Raw genomic sequence first — 20,076 nt, 5'->3', positions numbered from 1 at the left:
AATTTTGTTTACATCAGTGGCGAGCGCGTTCTGATCGACGCCCCACAGCACTTTTTGGTTGCGCAGTTTAACTGTAGCACCTACTTGGATGCGCGTGTAAATCGTTTGCACCAAGTATACACTCTGTTGTACCTAGTTAGTGGTGGCGCGTTCCAATTGCAGCCCCAAGGGAGGATATTAGTATTATTCCCAAAGCTTGGAGGAAAAAGTTGGAAAAGGATAAAGGCATTCGTTAAATAGTCAAAACCTAAATTGAAATCCAGAGGGAAGTTTACAAAGAAGATAAGAAGGAAGTCCCGATCCAGAACGCCCATTGAGAAGGAAGTCCATATCCTCCATATTAAGAAGGAAGTCTAGATCCAGACTGTCCATTGAGAAGGAAGTTCCGATCCAGATCTGCCCACTACGAAGGAAGTACATATAGAAGAATATCCAAATAAAGAAAATAAATAATAAAAATAATATTGAGATGAAAATTGACTGTAACGAGAAAATTATAGAAGAATGTAGCTTATCATGTAAAATTCTTACTCCATATATCCTGTGTTTAAATAATATATTCGTTTAAACGTCTCCATTGGAAGGCATCCTGTCTGGTTTCGTTGTCTACAAAGAACCCTACCCTGTAGATAAGCTAGCTGAGTTTTAAGATTAAGGTTTATGTACCTTTGCACCAAATGAAGGTAGCACACGGCATTGGATTTTAATAAAATTCATTGTAAAAAAATGTATTTAATTCGATACAAAGTGCTATTGTACACTCGCTTCAATTAGTACTTCGGCAGTTTGTTTCCTTATACAGCATATTTGCAGACGTTACAAGTCCATCTACAATCTACAGGTGTATCAATATACGCTGTAGAAAACACACCTTATTACAGTAAACCCTCGTTAACACGAATCCCAAGGGACCGTAAAATCAAGAGTTCGTGTTAAAAAAATTCGTGCTAACCGGGGACTCAAATTTTATTGTTGCAATACAGTTCTTTCTACACATTAACCATTTACAATACGTATTATGTATGCCATCATAGAAAACACTACTACAGTACTACAGTAATTAACTTTTAAGAAAAGTACTCACAGATCATTTTCTGGTGAAAAATGTCTGTATATTGCGCTGTCCTAGACGGGAACGCAAATGCCTGGTAACTTCACGGCCAACTGTACTCATAGCTTCCGTAAAACTAGCGGTCAATTCGGATCAAACTCGTACTGGCTACGTTTTAAAGAATAGAAAAACACATCTGAACACAAAATTGAATTTGTTGGTTAAATACGTATAAGCTCATTGTTGACGCGATTGTCGAGCAATTGCACCCAATTGATGTTATACTCTTACTGGCTATGTTTTAAAGAATAGAAAAACACATTTGAATACATTCTTGATCTGAATCTGTTGCTTACAATACTGTATAAGTTGATTGTTGGCAAGATGAGAGAGATTGTTGAGCGATTTCTTACATACCTAGCAGAGGAACGACAAAAAATGAAAAACTTTGAAAGTTCTTGTTAAATGAGATCTAATGACGCAACGAACTAAAAAACAGTTCGTAATTCGTGGTAACCGAAATTCGCGTTAACCGATAAAACCTTCTATAAGATATAATACATCCCTGCCGGGACCAACATTTTGTTCATGTTAACCGAGTGTTCGTCTTAAGCGAGTTTGTGTTAACGAGGGTTTACTGTAGTAACTTCGTTGACCCTGTACTAGATCAAGCCTGGGCAACTCAACCTTTTTGTGGAGGAGCGCTCTCGTATGCACGCGTATAACTCGGAGCGAACAGGGTTACTGTCGGATTATGGATACTCAACAATTAAAAATGAACCAGTGGACCTACATAAAAACAAGTTACATCAAAATTTAGCTTATTCAATTCTGCGTTAAGCTATGGCAACACTTTTTTTTTCGTTTATCCCTTCGATATTTTTATCGTCGTTAGAACAAAAGAAGTGCCGTTTTTGGTGTTTTGCAAACGTCCGTTCTTTCTGAAATTTCTTTAAAAAAGTTAAAAACCTTGTGGTCTGGCCGTGATGAAATTTAAATAGAATGCACGTAGCAAGGTTTTTAAATACAATTCTTAATTTTTATAATTTTTAACTAGACGAAAAAAGTTCCTATCACTTTTGTGAAACAACTTTTTCCTTGTATTGGATAGTCCTACAAATACGATGTTGGACATGTTTTGAAGCTCTGCAGCTGTTTACGCTTCAGAACCGATTTTAGACATTGTCTTTTCACCAAAGTAAAGATATGTTCCACAGCAAATGCTCGATGCTCTTCTAAATGACGCTGCATGGCGACTGAAGGCACACAGGGATGTGTATTTCCACAAAGATGCCGGTATGGCACCAAATTTAAATCGAAATGAAAAGCAGGCTTAACACATTGGGGTCTCACGACGGGCGTAGCCCGCAGTGCACTTAAAATCAATATGGACGAACGACGGGCATAGCCCGTCCTGTGGTATGCAATAGCTTTGCCGATTGAACGACGGGCTATGTTTGTACTACGTCTCATGTCTCATGTGCGTGTTCATTCAAGCCCCTCTGTTGAAATTCCGACCGCTAGGTGACTGATATGCTATTTTTATCTCGCACCCGCGACTGTTCGGGTTGATGTAAGTTGCATTGCTTAGAATGGGGTCGTTACATCCAGACTGCATAGCGGAAATTCTGCATGAGGATTCCACCTCAGACTTTGAAGTTAGCGACGATTTTGATGATGGAGATGATTTTGAAGATTTGGAAGGTATGTTATATTCGTAATAATTAATTGTTGACAATATAAACAGTGTTCCAAACTCTAGTATTTTATGAATGAAGTGAGAAGAGGTATTTTTTTTGGATTTATTCATCTTTCCTCTTGCTTGATTCTCCTACATTTATTATTTTGTATAGTGTATGTCAAATGAAAATCTATTTTATTTATTTAGTTTATTTATTTATTTGTTTAATTTTTACAGATGACGCAGAACCAACTGATACATCGTCTGGTACTGTCCTGCAGCCACTTTTTCATACAAAAGCTAATTACCTGTAATTTGTAATTATTTTTGTAATTATTTTTTGTTATGTGCACATAAGAAGAATTCTTATGCAAGATTCAAAAGATGTATTGATAGTTTTTCTACGATTTTTTTAAAAACAACCAAAAACCGCAGACCAGAGGTACAAATGCTGTATTATGAGGCCAGACCCGAATGTGATTCAGGAAATGCGTGTTACTTTTCTCTTCATAACTTTTATCTTCTCGTATAATATCTAAGAAACTAAAAGTTAAAATATACATAACAGTAATTTTGCCTGTATTATTATATGAAGTATTTAGGCTTTAAAGGGATGAGGAGTCAGGTGAGTGGAGAATGTTACTTAATTTTGAACTGAATAACTTGTATTGATTACCCAGATATTATTAGAATCATTAAATCAAGAAGACTTAGGTGGGCAGGCCATGTGGCACGAATGGGAGGAAAGAAGATTTTACAGGATTCTTGTTGGGAAGCCTGATGGTAACAGACCAGTAGGAAGGCCAAGACGAAGGTGGAGGGACAACGTTGAGATTGACCTAAACGAAATCGGTAGGAATGGAAAGGAGTGGATAGATCTTGCTCAGGATAGGGACAGATGAAAAGCCTGTGTTGCTGCAGCCATAAATCTTCAGTTTAAGAAGACTAGAGAGTTAGATAGTTGTGTCTGCCCCACCCTTTATATACGAGAAGCTCGTGCTACACAGAGCACTCGCCAGCCTCCACAAGTAGATACCAGTTGCCCAAACGTGTACTAGACCGATGCCTCAGATTACTTTCTTAATTACACACATGTAGTCGCATCAATTAATGTTATTTTCTCTGTGAAAGGCCATATTACACCACGGTCTAATACAATATACGTTTTTGCACTTGCCTGGGATCGAAGGGGTGGAACGATGATAATCCTAGCCTATCGATGGCCAGTCTGACTTTCTGGTCTTCTTCCAGAATGAAAAGGTTCTCCTGGGCCATGTAGAACTCAGCCGCGCTCAGAAGGGAACTCAGGGGGACCAATCCCACTACCTCTGACCCTATCACAGGGACATTCAGCTCCTTTGCGTCCTTCTTTGCCTGCGAATATGTAAAAGAACATCTCTAGAGAGCGAAACAGGGAAAACGAGAGGCTTTGTGAGAAGTACCCAAGAAGCAGTTATGTTTTGAAAAGTGAAAACTCTACCCAAGAAGCAGTTGAATTGAAAAGTGAAAATATGTATTAAAACATTCTCCCCTTAAACAACATGGTTACTACATGAAAAACTCAATATGCTGACCAAGGCAGAAAATTTAATTTATTTTAAAACATGAACTAAACGTAACCTTCTAGCAAGGTCTTCTTCAGACTCTGTACCCAGTACAAATGAAACAAGGTACAAAACAGGAAGATATATATACACAGAAATGACTCCCATCCAGACACAAGATTATTAGAAAGTTGTTTCTGGAACATTCCAGCAGGTGGCCTTCCATTGTTAACTGTACTTTTACCTGACAGGCGATTTGGATAAAGAAGAAGGTGTTAGAAAGAGTGTAAAGGACAAGAGCGAAAGAGGAGAGAAGAAGGAAGAGGAAATAAGAAAGATAGGATAAGAAAAAAGAACGTGAGATAAAGAGTCCTGTCAGGTGAAAGTACAGTTGACAAGAGAAGGCCACCTGCTGGAATGTTCCAGAAACAACTTTCTAGTAATCTTGTATCTGGAGGAGAGTGATTTCTGTGTATCTGGTCAAAAAAATTAGGGGAGCAAGCAAGAAATCCCAAAACCAAAGTTGGTAAGTCAAAAGTAGCAATGTATTTTGATTAGGTGAGTGTATCCTCAACCAGTACAATACATGTCTATTGAGTCATTAGCACAACAGAGTTCTAGAGGTGATTTCTGCAAAATACTGCACAAAATCAGGAGAACAGCACGGTGATAAGACAACAGAAATGGACAGATACGCAACAGATCCATACCTCTAATAAGGCGTGTGGTCGCCATGAACTGCTATGACAGCTGCACATCTGTTTTGCATGGAACCAATAAGGTTATCAACGAAAGCCTGCGGGATATTCACCCATTCCTCCAGAAGGGCCATTTCCAACTGTTGCAGAGTTGTAGGCGGCGCTGGCCGAGCAGCAATGCGTCTTCCGAGTGTGTCCCACACATGTTCAATGGGATTCAAGTCTGGGGAGGACGCTCGCCATACCATTCGTTCGATACCCTCATCCCGTAGCATGGCGTCAACCAGACGTGCTCGGTGAGGTCGGGCATTATCGTCCACAAAAATGAAACGATCACCGATATCTGCAGCCATTGGGAGAACATGAGGCCTGAGGATCTCATCCCGGTACCGTAAGGCTGTCAAAGTACCGTTCCGGATAATGTGCAGGGGGTACGTCGACCAACACTGATCCCTGCCGATACCATTAAGCCACCGCCACCATACTGAGACACTACGCGCACATGTGCGGGATAATTGCGAGTCCCACGTTCCCTCCAGATGAGAATGCGTCGATTATCTGACCGGAGACTGAAACGCGACTCATCCGAGAAGAGAACCGAACTCCACTCTCCACGTCCCCACTCACGATGTTCCACAGCCCACCGTCTGCGGGCCCTACGGTGTTGGGCATTCAGAGGGACACACACCATTGGTCTTCTTGCATAAAGACCCCTTTCCCGCAGGCGATTTCGTACAGTTTGGCCCGAGACTCTTCGTCCTGTTGCCAAAACAAGGCCGCGTTGCAAGTCAGTTGCAGTTTGCTGCCTATTCCTGCGAGCCGACAATGCTAAGTACCGGTCTTCCCTAACTGTTGTTGACCATGGGCGACCTTGCACAGGCCTCCTTCGTACTGTACCTGTCTGTTGAAATCGTGTCCACAACCTGGAAATGACACTGCGTGACACACCAAGGGCTGCTTCCATCCTCCCAATGGAGATTCCCCTAAATCGTGTTGTTCTTCCATCGTTCCTATTCAACACTACTCAACTGAATCCCACCTGCACTTACGGTCTGCCAGCACCAAACAACCGGTGTTCCCAAGTGACCTCGTGATTCCTCCTCATATCACAAATTCTGCCACGTGCCTTATGGTGTCACTAGAGCTCTCTTCATGCTGATGATTCATCACAGATGAATTGTACTGGTTGAGGACACACTCACTTCATCAACATACATTGCTACTTTTGACTTTCCAACTTTGGTTTTGGGATTTCTTGCTTGCTCCCGTAATTGTTTTGACCAGTGTATATCTTCCTGTTTTGTACCTTGTTTCATTAGTACTTGGTACAGAGTCTGAAGAAGACCTTGCTAGAAGGTTGAAACGTTACGTTTAGTTTATGTTTTAAAATAAAATAAATTTTCTGCCTTGGTCAGCATATTGAGTTTTTCATATCATGGAAACAAGACTTAATGGTGTTATAATGGTTATTACGTATTAGTGGTGCGTAATTATTATACATTACACAAACATGTTACACAGGATTTCAAGCAGAGCCATTGTCTTCGTAACGAATGGAGTGGGTACCGTTAAATATGATATTCTTACAGGCACTTCTTTAAATTTACGCAAAATGTATATTTTCAAGTGTCATACTTCCAATTAAAACTTTCAAAGATGGCCGAGCGAAAGTTAACACATATGTAATATATATATATATATATATATATATATATATATATATATATGTGTGTGTGTGTGGGGGGGGGGTATGTACCATACTCCTGGACTCTCCCCCTTCTCGACGCCCTTAATGATGCAGAGAGAGAGGGGGGAAGATATGGGACGAAAGAGCTAAAGGATAAAGGAGAAAGATAAATTTCTTTCTTTTTCCAGTATTCTCTGTACATGGGCGTCCGAAAGGGGGCAAGGGGGGCCACGGCCCCCTCTGGAAAATGAATGTGTACCTAAAAGTTATATATTTCACACATAGTTTCATTTCAATCACAGTAATTTATGTTAATTATTATAAATTCGTTGAAGAAACATGATAATTTCAGACTGAAATAGTGTTTTTTGAGAGGGCATCACTATTTTGGAGGTAAATATAAGTCCTTTGCCCCCACCTGGAAAACAATTACCTTGCTTGCCCCTCCCTGGAAAAAATGCTGCGGACGTCCATGTCTCTGTATCTTAAAATTTCTCTCTCTTTCTGGAGAGATTGAAAAGGAGAGAGAGATTAATTTCTTTCTTTCCCTCTCCCTTTCCTTTTCTGGAAAGACAAGGGAGGGGAGAGATAAAGAAATTCTCTATCTCTCTTTTACTTCCGCTTTCTCTCTTCCTCATCTCCCGTCTCTTCTCCTCTTTTCATTTCCATATCTCTCCTCTCTCTCGCCTCTTCTCCACCTGCCTTCACTTTCTCTATTATTCTTTGGACAGACATGGATTTGGACGTAGCGTCAACTTATCGCGTTTCTTAAGGTGAGGTGTGACAATTTCGCACCAGGCATCATTTATTTAAATATCATCGGAATGGACACTGCTACTAAAGAATCCACCCATAATTTGAGAGTATGAATTTTTCCCCATGTTGAAATGGAAGCAGTTTTTAGAGTTGATTATTAAGCCAGATAGTGTTTGAAAAACATGATGAATAAGTATTTGCAGAATCCCATGTATTCCTTATGGAGAGACAACTTGAAATGCAAATTACGGCTAAACAAATGGGAGTTTCGACTCATTCTAGCGCAAATATCATCTTCAATGGATCCTCGACACGATCATATGTTTTTTTTTTCGCCACCGGCATAAGCGTAATGCATTTCTGCTTGCCTCCTATGGCCAATCTATCAGTGTTGCAAAACCTGATGCTCATAAAAGAGCTAAATTTCACCTTAAATTACGAAAGCTGGATAAAGTGCCTCAAATTGAAATTTTAGTTCTCAAGGGGGTGGGGGGCGCTGCTGTTACCTGTAACTTTCAAGTGATGACAATCTATTCTAGTTTTCACCGTGTAGATCTGACGTCATCGCCCATCTCAATAAATCCACCGATGGTCGTATGACATCGAAAATAAGGGATTCCCGCATAACAATATTGCCATCTTCACCTCAGCCAAGGCGCTATATAAAAGTAGCTGGGGAGGTAAGGGGGGGTGTTGCGACGGAGCCAATATCACGTCACGTGCAAAATGTATACACCAGGAGCGTATATTCTAGGCTAGCTAGGCTCTCTGCGAAGCTTGAAGTCTAGAGAATAAAATTCAGGAGAAAAATATATCACAAATTGTAAATAAATATTATTCATATCAGTGAGATGATGATGCTGATTCTGAAGTTGGCAATCTGATTTCCTATGAGTTGGCAACCTCATTTCTTATGAGTTGGCAACCTGATTTCCTATGAGTTGGCAACCTGATTTCCTATGAGTTGGCAACCTTATTTCTTATGAGTTGGCAACCTGATTTCTTATGAGTTGGCAACCTCATTTCTTATGTGCTGGCCACCTGATTTCTTAGGAGTTTGTAAATTTATTTCTATTAATAGCCTAGGACCACGTGACATAGTGAGATAGCCCAAATATTGGACTCAGTACACGCCACTTGTATACACATGGGAAAAGTTGGTCTATATGGGCCGGGGCTAGTGATGGTATCATAGTGGGGCAGGTGCCAGAGTTCACAGCCAAACGAGTGCACGAAAGAGCCAGATCTGCTCAAAAGAGCTAAGTTGGCAACAGTGCTCCTCTGCCGCCTCAGAGAGAAGGGCGTCGGGGAAATTGTCACTCTTCCCCTTAAAGATTCTAGAACCATATGTTAAATTGTCACAATTTTGCTAAAACGTGTCATACGTACTGCTCCACTACAAATACCACTTACCTCCTCGTAAGCTGCATGTATTGGAGTAACGTCGAAGTCAGTGAGGTTGAGGGATATTTGGGCCATATTCGCCTCCTCCAGCCACCACCCGATCCCCTGTACACACTTCAGCCTTCCTGGAGATTGAGGTCCTCTTCCCTGCTCCCGGATATTTAGAGCTATCCTATGGATTAGCATAACAAAGGATCAATCACACTACTCTTCAGTTTTGTTCAGGAGTTTAACTCGTAAATGGCAGAAGAACTCCAGCTTATCGATTGATTGATTTGGTTCATTTTACTTCGCTTTTCTGCCACTTTTGGCTAATCGCAAAGATGAGGATGAGTGATGATTAGGGCCTGAGACTTTATGTTATAACATATTTTTCAATTGGCTTCGGATCTATTATTTGGGTGAGATCTTTACATATATGATGAAAATCAGCCGAAATAGTAGACAAACTTGACACAGCATATTTTAACATATTTCAGTAATTTACCCTTTTTTCAACATATTTTTTCAATTTTGTTGTAATAAGACATATTTCTGTATAATTTCGTAAGTCTCTCGCACATAATCGGTTATTTCATAATGTTTTTCTTCGTAGCTTTAGCACAACGGATAGTTCATATTGTCGATTGCAGGATATGGAAATTGCGGAGGAAGAAAGGTGCCGTCTTTTCTTAGTACAGAACAATAATACCCCACTTTTTTGTACCGTCGACAATTGATAGCCATGCAAACATTATTGAGGCAAAATGTTCTCTCTCATTGTTGCACGGGAAGTAAAGAAGTTTCGTTCTCATTTCTTTGCCTTTTTCGCTTTTCACAAAAATCAGTCAAAAGTAAAAATAACATTCGGTACATTACAGCCCCTACTCTACTCTATCGGGTATGGGAGAAATTCGAGAGTACTGTTGTGCATATTTTTGGCTTTACTGGGAATATTTCTGCATTTTTCTGACATATTTGTAATTTTTCATGACATATTTTTCAATTTATTAGACGTAATGACATACACATTTTACAGTTTTATAGGACAAAGTCCCGGGCCCTAGTAATGATATCATGAAATTGATGAAGGGAAGCATTTGCTTAGAAAGCCAAGGGTCCCGAGGATGTTCCTTAAGAGTGTCCGTTCATCGATTATATCCTACCATAACTCATCCTCATCGCCGCGATTAACGAAATCAATAAAGCATCGGCAATGCATGGAAGTCTTCTTCCAATTCTATTAATGAGGTCACTATATCTTCTGTCATCTCATTATCATCGAAGCGGCCAAGTGTATCTTTACAATCAAGAAGACTTAAGTGGGCAGGCTATGTGGCACGAAAGGAAGAGGAAAGAAGAGTTTACAGATGGACCTAAAGGAAATCGGTACGGATGGAAAAGATTGAATTGATCTTGCCCAGGTTATTGACAGATGGAAGGCTTATGTTGCTGCAGCCATAAACCTTCGGGTTTATGAAGGCTAGAGAGTTAGTTAGTTAGGTGTATCCTTACTTGTAGTTTTCGACACTTCAAGAATCAATTCAAATTCATGCTTCTGAATGCAATATGCATTAACGTAACAATATATTATGTCATTATAATCACACGATTATTCAATAATATGTAGATAAAACCGTTCCATTTCTTCGATACACATAGAAGAAATACCAGTCCCTGCACTGAGTTTGAGACGAAGCGATCTCCCTCTTGCATCGGTTCAGCAGTGGCAGACAGTTGCGCGCGCACCTCAAGGTCACGGGCAGTGTGCGTGTATATCTTCTGCAACCGAAGTATAGCATCGGACAGGGAGTTCGAGAGAGTGTGAGAGTGTTTCAACTCGTATTGTTTTCGGTTTTCCTCAGTTTACGGGATAGTTTGCCGAATGTATATGAAAGTGTGTGAAGGTACAAGATAGTATCTAGCAGCGGCGGCTCTAAGGGAACAGCCGCCCGTGCCATGGCTCTACCCTCAGAAAAAGCATTTGCTTTGCTGAATTATAGTTAAATTAATACATTTACGAACAAGGAGATTCGAATCTCGTAAGCGGTCGAGTTTACGGCCGCCTCCCCAGCTGTTCTCGCACTTGCTCTGGGCCAGCACAGTGTGGCCTGTGCGCAGAGGCATGCGCGGAGGCATGAAAAAGTCCGCAGGGAACGAGCAAGGAGATGGTAGCCATAAGACAACCAACCGTGCCTATTTTCGGCTGGCACGACGCGAGAGCTTTCGCATTGTGTTGACATAGTTGCAAACTTCATAGAGAAGTGACTAATCCTGACCGATTTGAATACTCGTTGGAAAAGTAATTCGCGAGAAAGATACTTTCCTGCCTACTTGGGAACAACAAAGTTAATATCTTCCCAAATTTATATAATCATTTATATACATGCGTCTAAAGAGCCACTCAGACTTTTTTTGTTATCGATTTCTTCCTTAAGGAAAGATATATCCCTTGCTCTCACGGACAGAGACATTCACGTGCTGCAACTGACGTTGACAATATTGAAGAAATTTTCTGTAAAAAAGAATTGTCTAAATATCAAAGGGGAATTTGCATCACCAGGAGATTTTTTACTTTAATATTTGTAAAAAATCACATGGAAAATCTATCAGTAGGTAAGAATTTCACTTGGAAATATAATTCAATTTCTTGTATTGAATTTTAAAAATTGTAGATCCACAGTTCCTTTAGCAGATAATCATATTTCAGTTAGTAACACCGATTGTTGATGTACCATCTGCCGTGCTGGGGTTGCAAACTATAAACAAAGCAAGGCGAGAATACCGATCGACTCGGTGTCTCTAATTGTCCAGTGTTTTTCTTTTTAGTGAAGTGAAAGTGTCCGATGGTGTGTGAAAGGAAGGGTAGTTAGTAAAGATGAGTCAGATTAGAGCATTATTACATACACCGATTCCAAGGTACTCTACGATATTAAATTAAAAGTTAAACAACTTGGCTGTCCCACGTCAGATTTAAACATCAATTCTATTTGAAAATATAAAAAAAATGGTAAAGGTGACAGGCGTCGAAATGTTAATAGTCGCATTTATTTCCTAGAAACTCTGGCCGACCTCCGCACAGCATGCTACGACGCCAGGGATTGCGGGTTCGAATCTCGGCCTGGACATCGGTGTTCTTTGTGAGTGTTCACTCATCCTTATCTTCGCGATTAGCCAAAAGTAGTATAAATGCGAAGTAAAATAAACCAATCCTAGGAACTCTCAATTTTTGTCTGCAATTTTAGTAAACAAAGTTCCATTAAAATTACCTCTTTCATTAGATTTCTATGACATATTCTAGCAACAAATTTTCGATTTCTGGATCACGTTGGCAGTATCCATCATACTAGCTGCCAGCCGCCACTGATATCTAGTAATATAGAACAATGTGTACACTCGCCTTAATTAGTACTCCGGCAGTTTGGTTCTTTCTTTATACAGCATATTTGCAGACGATACAATTCAAAATGCATTTGTGTATCAATATACGCTGTATAAAGCACAACTTATTACTGACTTCGTTGACCCTGTACTATAAAAGAGCTTTTGTCCAAGCTATTTTCTGCCCGTTCTTTCGCAGAAAAAAATGAGATACAGTAATTTAAAATGGACGGCCAAAACCAGAACTACCAAAGTTGATTCAAAAGACCAAAAAATTCACTAGACATTTTCAGTGTATATAATATATATTATTATATATTCAGTGCTTCGGCTATCTGAATGGTCACCGCACGCCACTGCCACTGTTTTCTCATAACTTTTCCTCTGCACACACCAGCATCACAACGTTGTAAGAATGGAATTACATATTACCTGTGAGCTTGCTCCTTTGTACCAAGAACATTGATATTGTAGGCTATGAGGAACTTCCTCACGCCCACCATTGTTGCGCCCCAACTGGGTACGAAATCCGCGGGCCCAAAATCAGGCTGCCATTTTGGATCTTGAAGCTGGGAAACAAAATGCAATAAGTTATTTCATTAAGTGATACAAAACTCCACCTTTAGCTTTCTTTAGTTACTTTCGTGAAACAGCATTATATGCGACAAAATATATTACCATATAACATACACGTATATAGAAATATGATTATTTTAGTGTTTTATCTTTTATACAACACTGGAAATACATTTAACGCAGTAAAAAAAAATACAGTATACTATCACAAAATTAGTTTGGAGTAGTTGAACCATATGCTATAAAAGTTGTTTACCTTGAAATTATGCAAATGAGTTTGGTATTTAACAATTGAAGGTTACCGAGTGTTGTAGGAGAGTATGACGCAACGTCGGTGAAGGGGATGGGAGTAAGTGATAGCGTAGGAGGTTGTAGGTAAACATAACGAGCGAGAATGAAGTTAAAATAAAAAGATATCGCCCGAACAGGGGTTCGAACCCTGGACCATTAAGTTAAAAGCCTAATGCTCTACCTTCTGAGCTACCCGGGCGACATAGGAAAGGAATACAAGATATGAGTAAAACCGTTGACGTAGGCGAAAACAAGGTGTTGATTGATGTGAAAGTAAAATTTCAAAGTTGTAGATGTTATGATTTATCAAAGTTATTATACAGTGTAAATCTCCGTCCGTGGCCATGATGTTTGTAGACGTTGTGGGTGTGAGTATCCTTGCTGCTGGCTGGAGATATCTGAAGCGAGTGATAGACGAGAATAAATAAAATTGAATGTGTTAGTTATGAAGTCGGAAAGTGGGTTTGATTATATTGAGTGTTGTCGTTTGGAAGGAGAAAATAGTAGTAAAATGCGATGTGAATAGGTAATGAGTGTTAGAGCATATGGAGTCGGGAATGGGGTTTGGTACGACGTTTTTTTTTAAAAAAAAAAAAAAAAGAGGAAGGGTAACACGTACAAGGTGAGTGAGATGCCTGTAGAGTAAACATGTTTGGCAAGGTCTTCGAGTCTGAAGGCGAGATTGTCGGTACAAAAGCAAGTAGTCCGTAGTGTGCTGCGTAAATATGTACGCGACGTTCGGGAATGTGGGTTAGTACTGTAAAAGTGGTTGTGAATAAGAGGGATATTGTCAAGGTGAGTGAGATATTTTGTAGGTTTCGCAAGGTTGTTTAGTCTGTGGTATGTTGTCAAGGCTGTGTGCGTAAAGAAGTAGATGGTAGCGCGTTACGTAAGTGATTGTAGGTAAATTGAAGAATGTGTGCGTGGGGAGAACTTGAAGGTGAGCAAGATGTGTAGAGTTGTCATTGGTGTGAGTATATATTGGCGCCGTTGAGTCCGAGTCGATGTGTAGTATCATTGTGTTTCCAGCAGAGATCAGCTGGTTGTTGTGCTGTAGTAGCGATTAGGTAAGTACGCGGTCGGTATTGTACGTTAGTGCGAGAATGTGTTTGGGTAGACAGATGTTTGTATTGTTGCAGCTTGGATTGAACAGCTGTTTGTTTCGATTGAACTTGTTAGACAAAACGAAATGTCGAACGACACTGTATATTGGCGTTTTTGCGTCGACGTGGAGATTGGAGGTAAAGAGGAGATGTTAATAACAATGGGTAAACATGATGACGTAGATCCATTTTTGATGGCGAAGTGGTTTTACGGATCAGGCGACAATTGCAGGGTTGAAACGAATGTGGAAAATGCAAAAGTACGTATGTGCGAGTAGTTTTTGCTCCAAAATAGACTGCCTGCGTATAAGCATTACAGTTTGGTGACGGACGATGAGTTCCTAATTCGCGAGATATTAAGGACCGGGGAATTAAGTGGTCCATTTTACATTTATGCGGTAGAAGAGAATGTAAAGCAGAATTGAGGGAGAGGGTGAGTTTTGGGAAAGAAGTGTGGTCTCTAAATAAATGCACAACGCAATATGAAATCAGGAAAGCCAAGCCGGTGAGATTAAATCTAGAACATATATGTATACCGAAAGGTACACTATAATCTACTTTGGACGAGTTTGTTAGATGTAAAGCGGGGGAGCATACGATCGGAAGAGTGGGTGGATTTCAAAATTGTTTCATTTTGGATACGGGGAAAATGTCACGGTTGAAGAAGGCTACGACGAATTCCTGTATGGTTGGAATGTGATTTGGGGTTATTTAAGTCTGTTCCACGGTCCTCTGACACCTAGACACACGATAGCGGATATGTTCATGGGTGATATTCCGGACGATATGAATTTAGTTGAGTGTCATTATGTGGAAAAAGATAAATATTTACCGATATATAGTGTGTTCACGAGTTTTTTGACCAGCAAGTTCAATCGAAAGGGGGTGTGTATTCCTCATTTTCTCCCGGCAGTGAGAATAAACGTGTCAAATTAACGTCCATGTTATCCTCACTGACAGAAAGAAAAGAGGAGATAGAGGAGGAAGGAAAGGATAGAAAAGAGGAAGAAGAAGACGACTCTGTAGAAAGAAAGGAAGGTTCAATTGTGATCGTGGAAGACTCGTCGAGCACCCCGTCCCCGCCAGTCCTAGCATCAGATATATTCGCCAAGGAAAAAACGAAGTACGGAACATAGTATGGTGAGTGTGTTAAAAAAAGGAGATGAATAAGTATAGAACACGTTTAAACGTGGTGGTGGTACTTGCCTTGGTGCATGTCATGGAGAGGTTGGGGATCGTTTGATGATCATCGGTATTGAGAAGGACTGTGCCGTTGTTGTTGTTGTTGTGGCGGGCATATTTGGTGTGATTCCGGTTGGGTATAGCGTCTTGAGCGGTGCCAGTGGTCGAGAGGCGACAGAGACAAGAGGTGGAGGGGCTGTTCATCCATGAGATGGATGTTTGTGTTGCTTGTGCCGACGTCACAAGCGGGAAATCCAAACGGCTTGTTAGGGATACAGAGCTGCTAGATTGTGGTTGGAGTGGTGGTTGTGGAGCGGTGGATTTATTTTTGGGGTGGTGGTAGCGGAGGTGGTGATGCTGATGGTTGAAGGTGGGGTGGCAGATCCGGAGGGAAATAACTATGTCCTCCCGACCCGGTGGCACCAGCAGGAACCAACGGGGGAGTAGTTTCCACCGGGAGGTAGATGACTTCTGCGCGACGTTCCATCACGCAGGACGATCGCCAAATCACACGATCGTCCACTTCGATGGCATCTCGTTGAATTGTCTCTACTGTTCGCACCTGGACAAGAAACAAAAATAAACGTTACCGATGTATAATGTAAAGTTATGTATGTACGTGAGAGAGAAACTGTCTTAGAAGTACGTTTTCTTTTGTATTCACAGAACCCATCACCAGCATTACAGCGTTTCCCAGGGGAGTATTGTCTGCCGTGCAAGAAAACACACCGAGGCGAGCCTTGCACCCAAGACGCTGAAGCTAGTAACGAGACTTCGTACTATCTCCAGTACATTGTGCGGAGGGAGCACACAAAAGAGTTTCTTCAGATCCTAGAAGCTAACGCCATGCGGATAAAGGAGGAGATACAAGGACTGATCGCTCTCTACACAAGTATGCAACAGATGCGGAAGCAAAGTCAAGAGATCGGATTGTTCTTTCAAAATGCACTACAAGAGCCTGTAAAATCCCACTGGACCCTACGAAGTAGCTATGATTTATACAAATATTTTCGCAAAGAAAATCCGTGGGTGTCGATAAGGACCTTGCAGCAAAATATGATATGAAATGATAATGGTGATGATGTTGAGTACTATGTGCTTGTACACAATAAGCGAATAAAATAATCACTGACCGAGTTTGTGTTGTATACGTAGTTCAAACTGTGTGTGTGAGACCTTGGGTTCGAATCCTTTTCACAGGTACAAACGAATCCAAGTTATGATAGAATGGAAAATAATACTTACTCCAGCGATAGTGTTGGGTAGCTGCTGGTAGTGTGTATCCATGGTTTCAATGAGAATAGCGGTATGATTGTGCGAACAAGAGTACTGTTTAATAAATACCTGTGACTGTATGTCATGTTATAGTATACAAGCGATGGAAATCGGGTACAAGAATTACCTAAAAGTAGCAAGTTGTTCTAGGTCTCGAGTATAAAGTACGGTTACGTAATATGTCTTGCGATCGATTGCAAAAGTTCAGAGAGAAATCGGGACAAACATGTAATGGTGATGGAAAACTAGAAAATACAGAGCAAGTTGGGTGTGTGGTTACCGGATTCGAACCTGCGACCTTTGCATTCGAAGTCTGTGACGCTAACCAGTCACCTAACTTGTTCGGTATGCATCCCTGCGTGTAATGTCTTGTATTTATCGAACGTGGGAGACACGGGATGTGCTAAGATGTCGTGGTTCGAACCTTCCACACAGTTGTCAAAATGAGAATAGAGGTTTGATGAAAGAAGCACATTCGTATCCTGTCGGTCAGACAACCATCAACACGTTACTGACGTGTAGGTGGTATAACACAAGGCGTTTGTGTAAATATTGTTTCTGTTGATAAAGCTCGGTGATGGCTACGGTTGATTTGTGTCCACTTTATGCTAATCGGTATTGGACCTAAAGTCCTCCAACGGGTATCGAATCTGGGACCCTCCTTGATTACAAGGCGACAACGCTACCATCAGGGAGGTCCGGTGATGGCTGTGAGAGAAACATTCCGGGAACTGCCGTCATGTAAGGACACGAACCCAGGACCGTTGCATGACTCTCTCTCTCTCTCTCTCTCTCTCTGTGTGTGTGTGTGTGTGTGTGTGTGTGTGTGTGGACGAAAAATGACAAGGACGTGCGCGGTAGCAGTGAGTTTCAGGACAGTGTAAGGTATGGATGTCGCCACAGCCGCCGTCACGTCTCCGCTGGGTACCGAACTGCAACGTAGGCTCGGAAGTGCCGATCCAAATTTCCGTGTGCATCAAAAGGAGATACCCGATGTTTCCGACCTACGCCGATTACCAGGAGTAGTGTAATTGATGCTATTACTGGGACGAGAAATGATGAGCCCCCCTCAGGCAGATTTGGCTACACTTAAAACTAACTCAAGATGTGCATATGAGCTTATTGCTCAAGTGTAGTACTCTGTCTAATCCAAGATTTTTGCAAAAATGCCCTCGGGAATTTCCCGTGAAATGATGAGCCCCCTCAGATTAATTTGCCTACACTTACAAAAGCTACATCTGTGAGATTGTTGTCCATAAGCTTGTCAAAAATATGCCCCTCTTGATATTGTTTTGGATATACTTAAAACTAAGCCAAAAAGCCACCCACACCCACCCACACCCCTCACACACATATTTACTTCTGGTTTAAGTTCAATTGAACACCAGCCTCAACTTGCATATCTAGTACTAAGACAGTGTAATATGCAGAGACCCTCTAGAATTGCTCTGTGACTCTCTCATTTCTTACATCATAAATATATGATTTTTCACCTATAAGAATAACACTACATATGGTGTCATCAGGAAGTGTATCATGGAATTCACAGATAATTTTAATGTTTGTCCTGTCATTAACCACAACTTGTTTCCTTTTTGAAGTGTTGATGACAAACATGGGTCTCTGTGCTTTGAATTCATCTGGTGTGTAATACATGTCAGTATTGCCAGTAGTGACCCTTTTGTATGCTGTAAATGCTTCATATAATTTGAGGAAATCATCCTTGGACATGTTTAAATTATAATTTTCTCTAGGGAACACCTCATTTCTGCCATTTTTAAGATAAATGTTCTTGATGTTGCAGTTATCAAATTTACTTGAATTTTTTTCCTGATTATTGTGTCTTCCAGTCTGAAACAGTACCACCACAAAATCTGGCATGTCATATTGTATACTGGAGAATGAATTTGTAGCATCAAACTCATAATAGGTACCAGTGGCAGGCTTCTGCACACATTGATATGTATAAAATTGTAAAGGCACCTGTGGATTTTTTAGGATATCTGCTTTGTATTTAAGAGCATAACTGGCTTCATATTCAACAACTGGCATTCTTAGCTCCATAGTCTGAATAAGGCACTTGCCCTCATCAGGTAGGGTATTAGGCAGAGCTTCCCCTGTAGAGTTTAATGTACTGTACCTCATCAAAGCATTATTATCATTGGCAGCTCTTCTAAATGTGATTCTTAAACCACCCTTCCACATAATATCTTTGTAATCTGAGAAGAATCCTGGCAATAGGCGCATGGGGAACAATACTGTGTGGCTCTTAGATATTATTTTATCACCAGCCTCAAATCCACCTATTTTGTAGTATGAGGCCTCGGTTTTGGATAATTTTAGTGTGGCCAAAGCTGTAGAGGCAATGCCGGGGTAATCCACTCTGTTTATAACAACACCATGTTTTCTGATCTCAATTTCAGAGACCAGATGTGGCACAAAATTGTCTGTTTTTTTCAAAAACATGTATAACAGCCAGGAGAGTTCAAATCTCAAACCCCCGTGCTTGTCACATGCATCATTTTTGAGTTATTCAAGCACATAGGTAGAATTACAAGTTTTTTGAAAAAATTATAGAGGCACAAAACATAGAGAATTGTATATGCATGACATCTGAAAAGATTCCAGGTCTCCTTCACTTATAGTTTCTGAGATAATCAAATTCAAAAAATTATCGATTTTTTCAAAAACATGTATAACAGCCAGGAGAGTTCAAATCTCAAACCCCCGTGCTTGTTACATGCATCATTTTTGAGTTATTCAAGCACATAGCAATTGCATGCACCACATGGCATATGAAAACATTACAGGTCCACATCACTTATAGTTTCTGAGATAATCAGAATTCAACAAATTTTGAGTATGTTGTTCAATAGGGTACCACAAGTTTATATCTTCCTGCTGGAGTGGCACAAAATGCATAATTCTCAAAATACTGTTAATACTGCACTTTTCATAAAATTCTATTTATAGAACAGACATAAATCAGAGATTTACAGCTTAAATATTGCATATATCAGGAAAATTATAGAGACAAAAAATGTAGAGAATCATGCCTAGAATATGCCTACAAAATTTTAAGTCTCCAGCACTGATAGTTTTTGAAAAAATAACAAATTCAAAAAATTATTGATTTTTTAACAAAACTTCTAAACAGCCTCTAGATTTCAAATATGCAACCCCCATGCTCCTATCTTGAAAAATAGGCAAGTTATTCAAGATCTAGAGAACGGCAAGATATTTTGAAAAATTTATAGAGATCAAAAAGTTGCATCTCGGCATGCCCATGTTAAAGCAACAAGCCCCATGTCTCTAGCATTCATGGTTCCAGAGATAATCAAAATTATTGGTTTTTTCCAAAATTTCAGTACGTTGCTCAGTGGGACCTAACAAGCCTATACCTGACTGCTAGAGTGTCTGAGCATGCATAGATTTCAATATATTAACAATGTTGTTAATATTGCACTT

At 40.4% G+C, this 20,076-nt stretch overlaps 1 protein-coding gene across 1 annotated transcript in view; it reads right to left on the bottom strand.

Annotated features, from left to right (window-relative positions):
• The window catches only part of LOC145981602 (formimidoyltransferase-cyclodeaminase-like), a 92,766-nt gene that overhangs the window by 23,756 nt on the left and 48,934 nt on the right, over window positions 1–20,076 (bottom strand). Inside the window, exons 4-6 of the mRNA XM_083114964.1 lie at window positions 12,614–12,750; window positions 8,831–8,993; window positions 3,910–4,106 (exon numbers count right to left, since the gene is read on the bottom strand). Coding sequence (XP_082971090.1) covers window positions 3,910–4,106; window positions 8,831–8,993; window positions 12,614–12,750 — 497 coding nt within the window. The remainder of the gene's footprint in view (window positions 1–3,909; window positions 4,107–8,830; window positions 8,994–12,613; window positions 12,751–20,076) is intronic.

This window comes from Lepisma saccharinum, chromosome 29 (genome assembly GCF_977018435.1).
Source record: "Lepisma saccharinum chromosome 29, izLepSacc3.1, whole genome shotgun sequence".
Lineage (NCBI taxonomy): Eukaryota > Metazoa > Arthropoda > Insecta > Zygentoma > Lepismatidae > Lepisma > Lepisma saccharinum.
The sequence above is the reverse complement of the archived record's forward strand: the minus strand, read 5'-3'. Positions and strand labels throughout refer to the sequence as shown.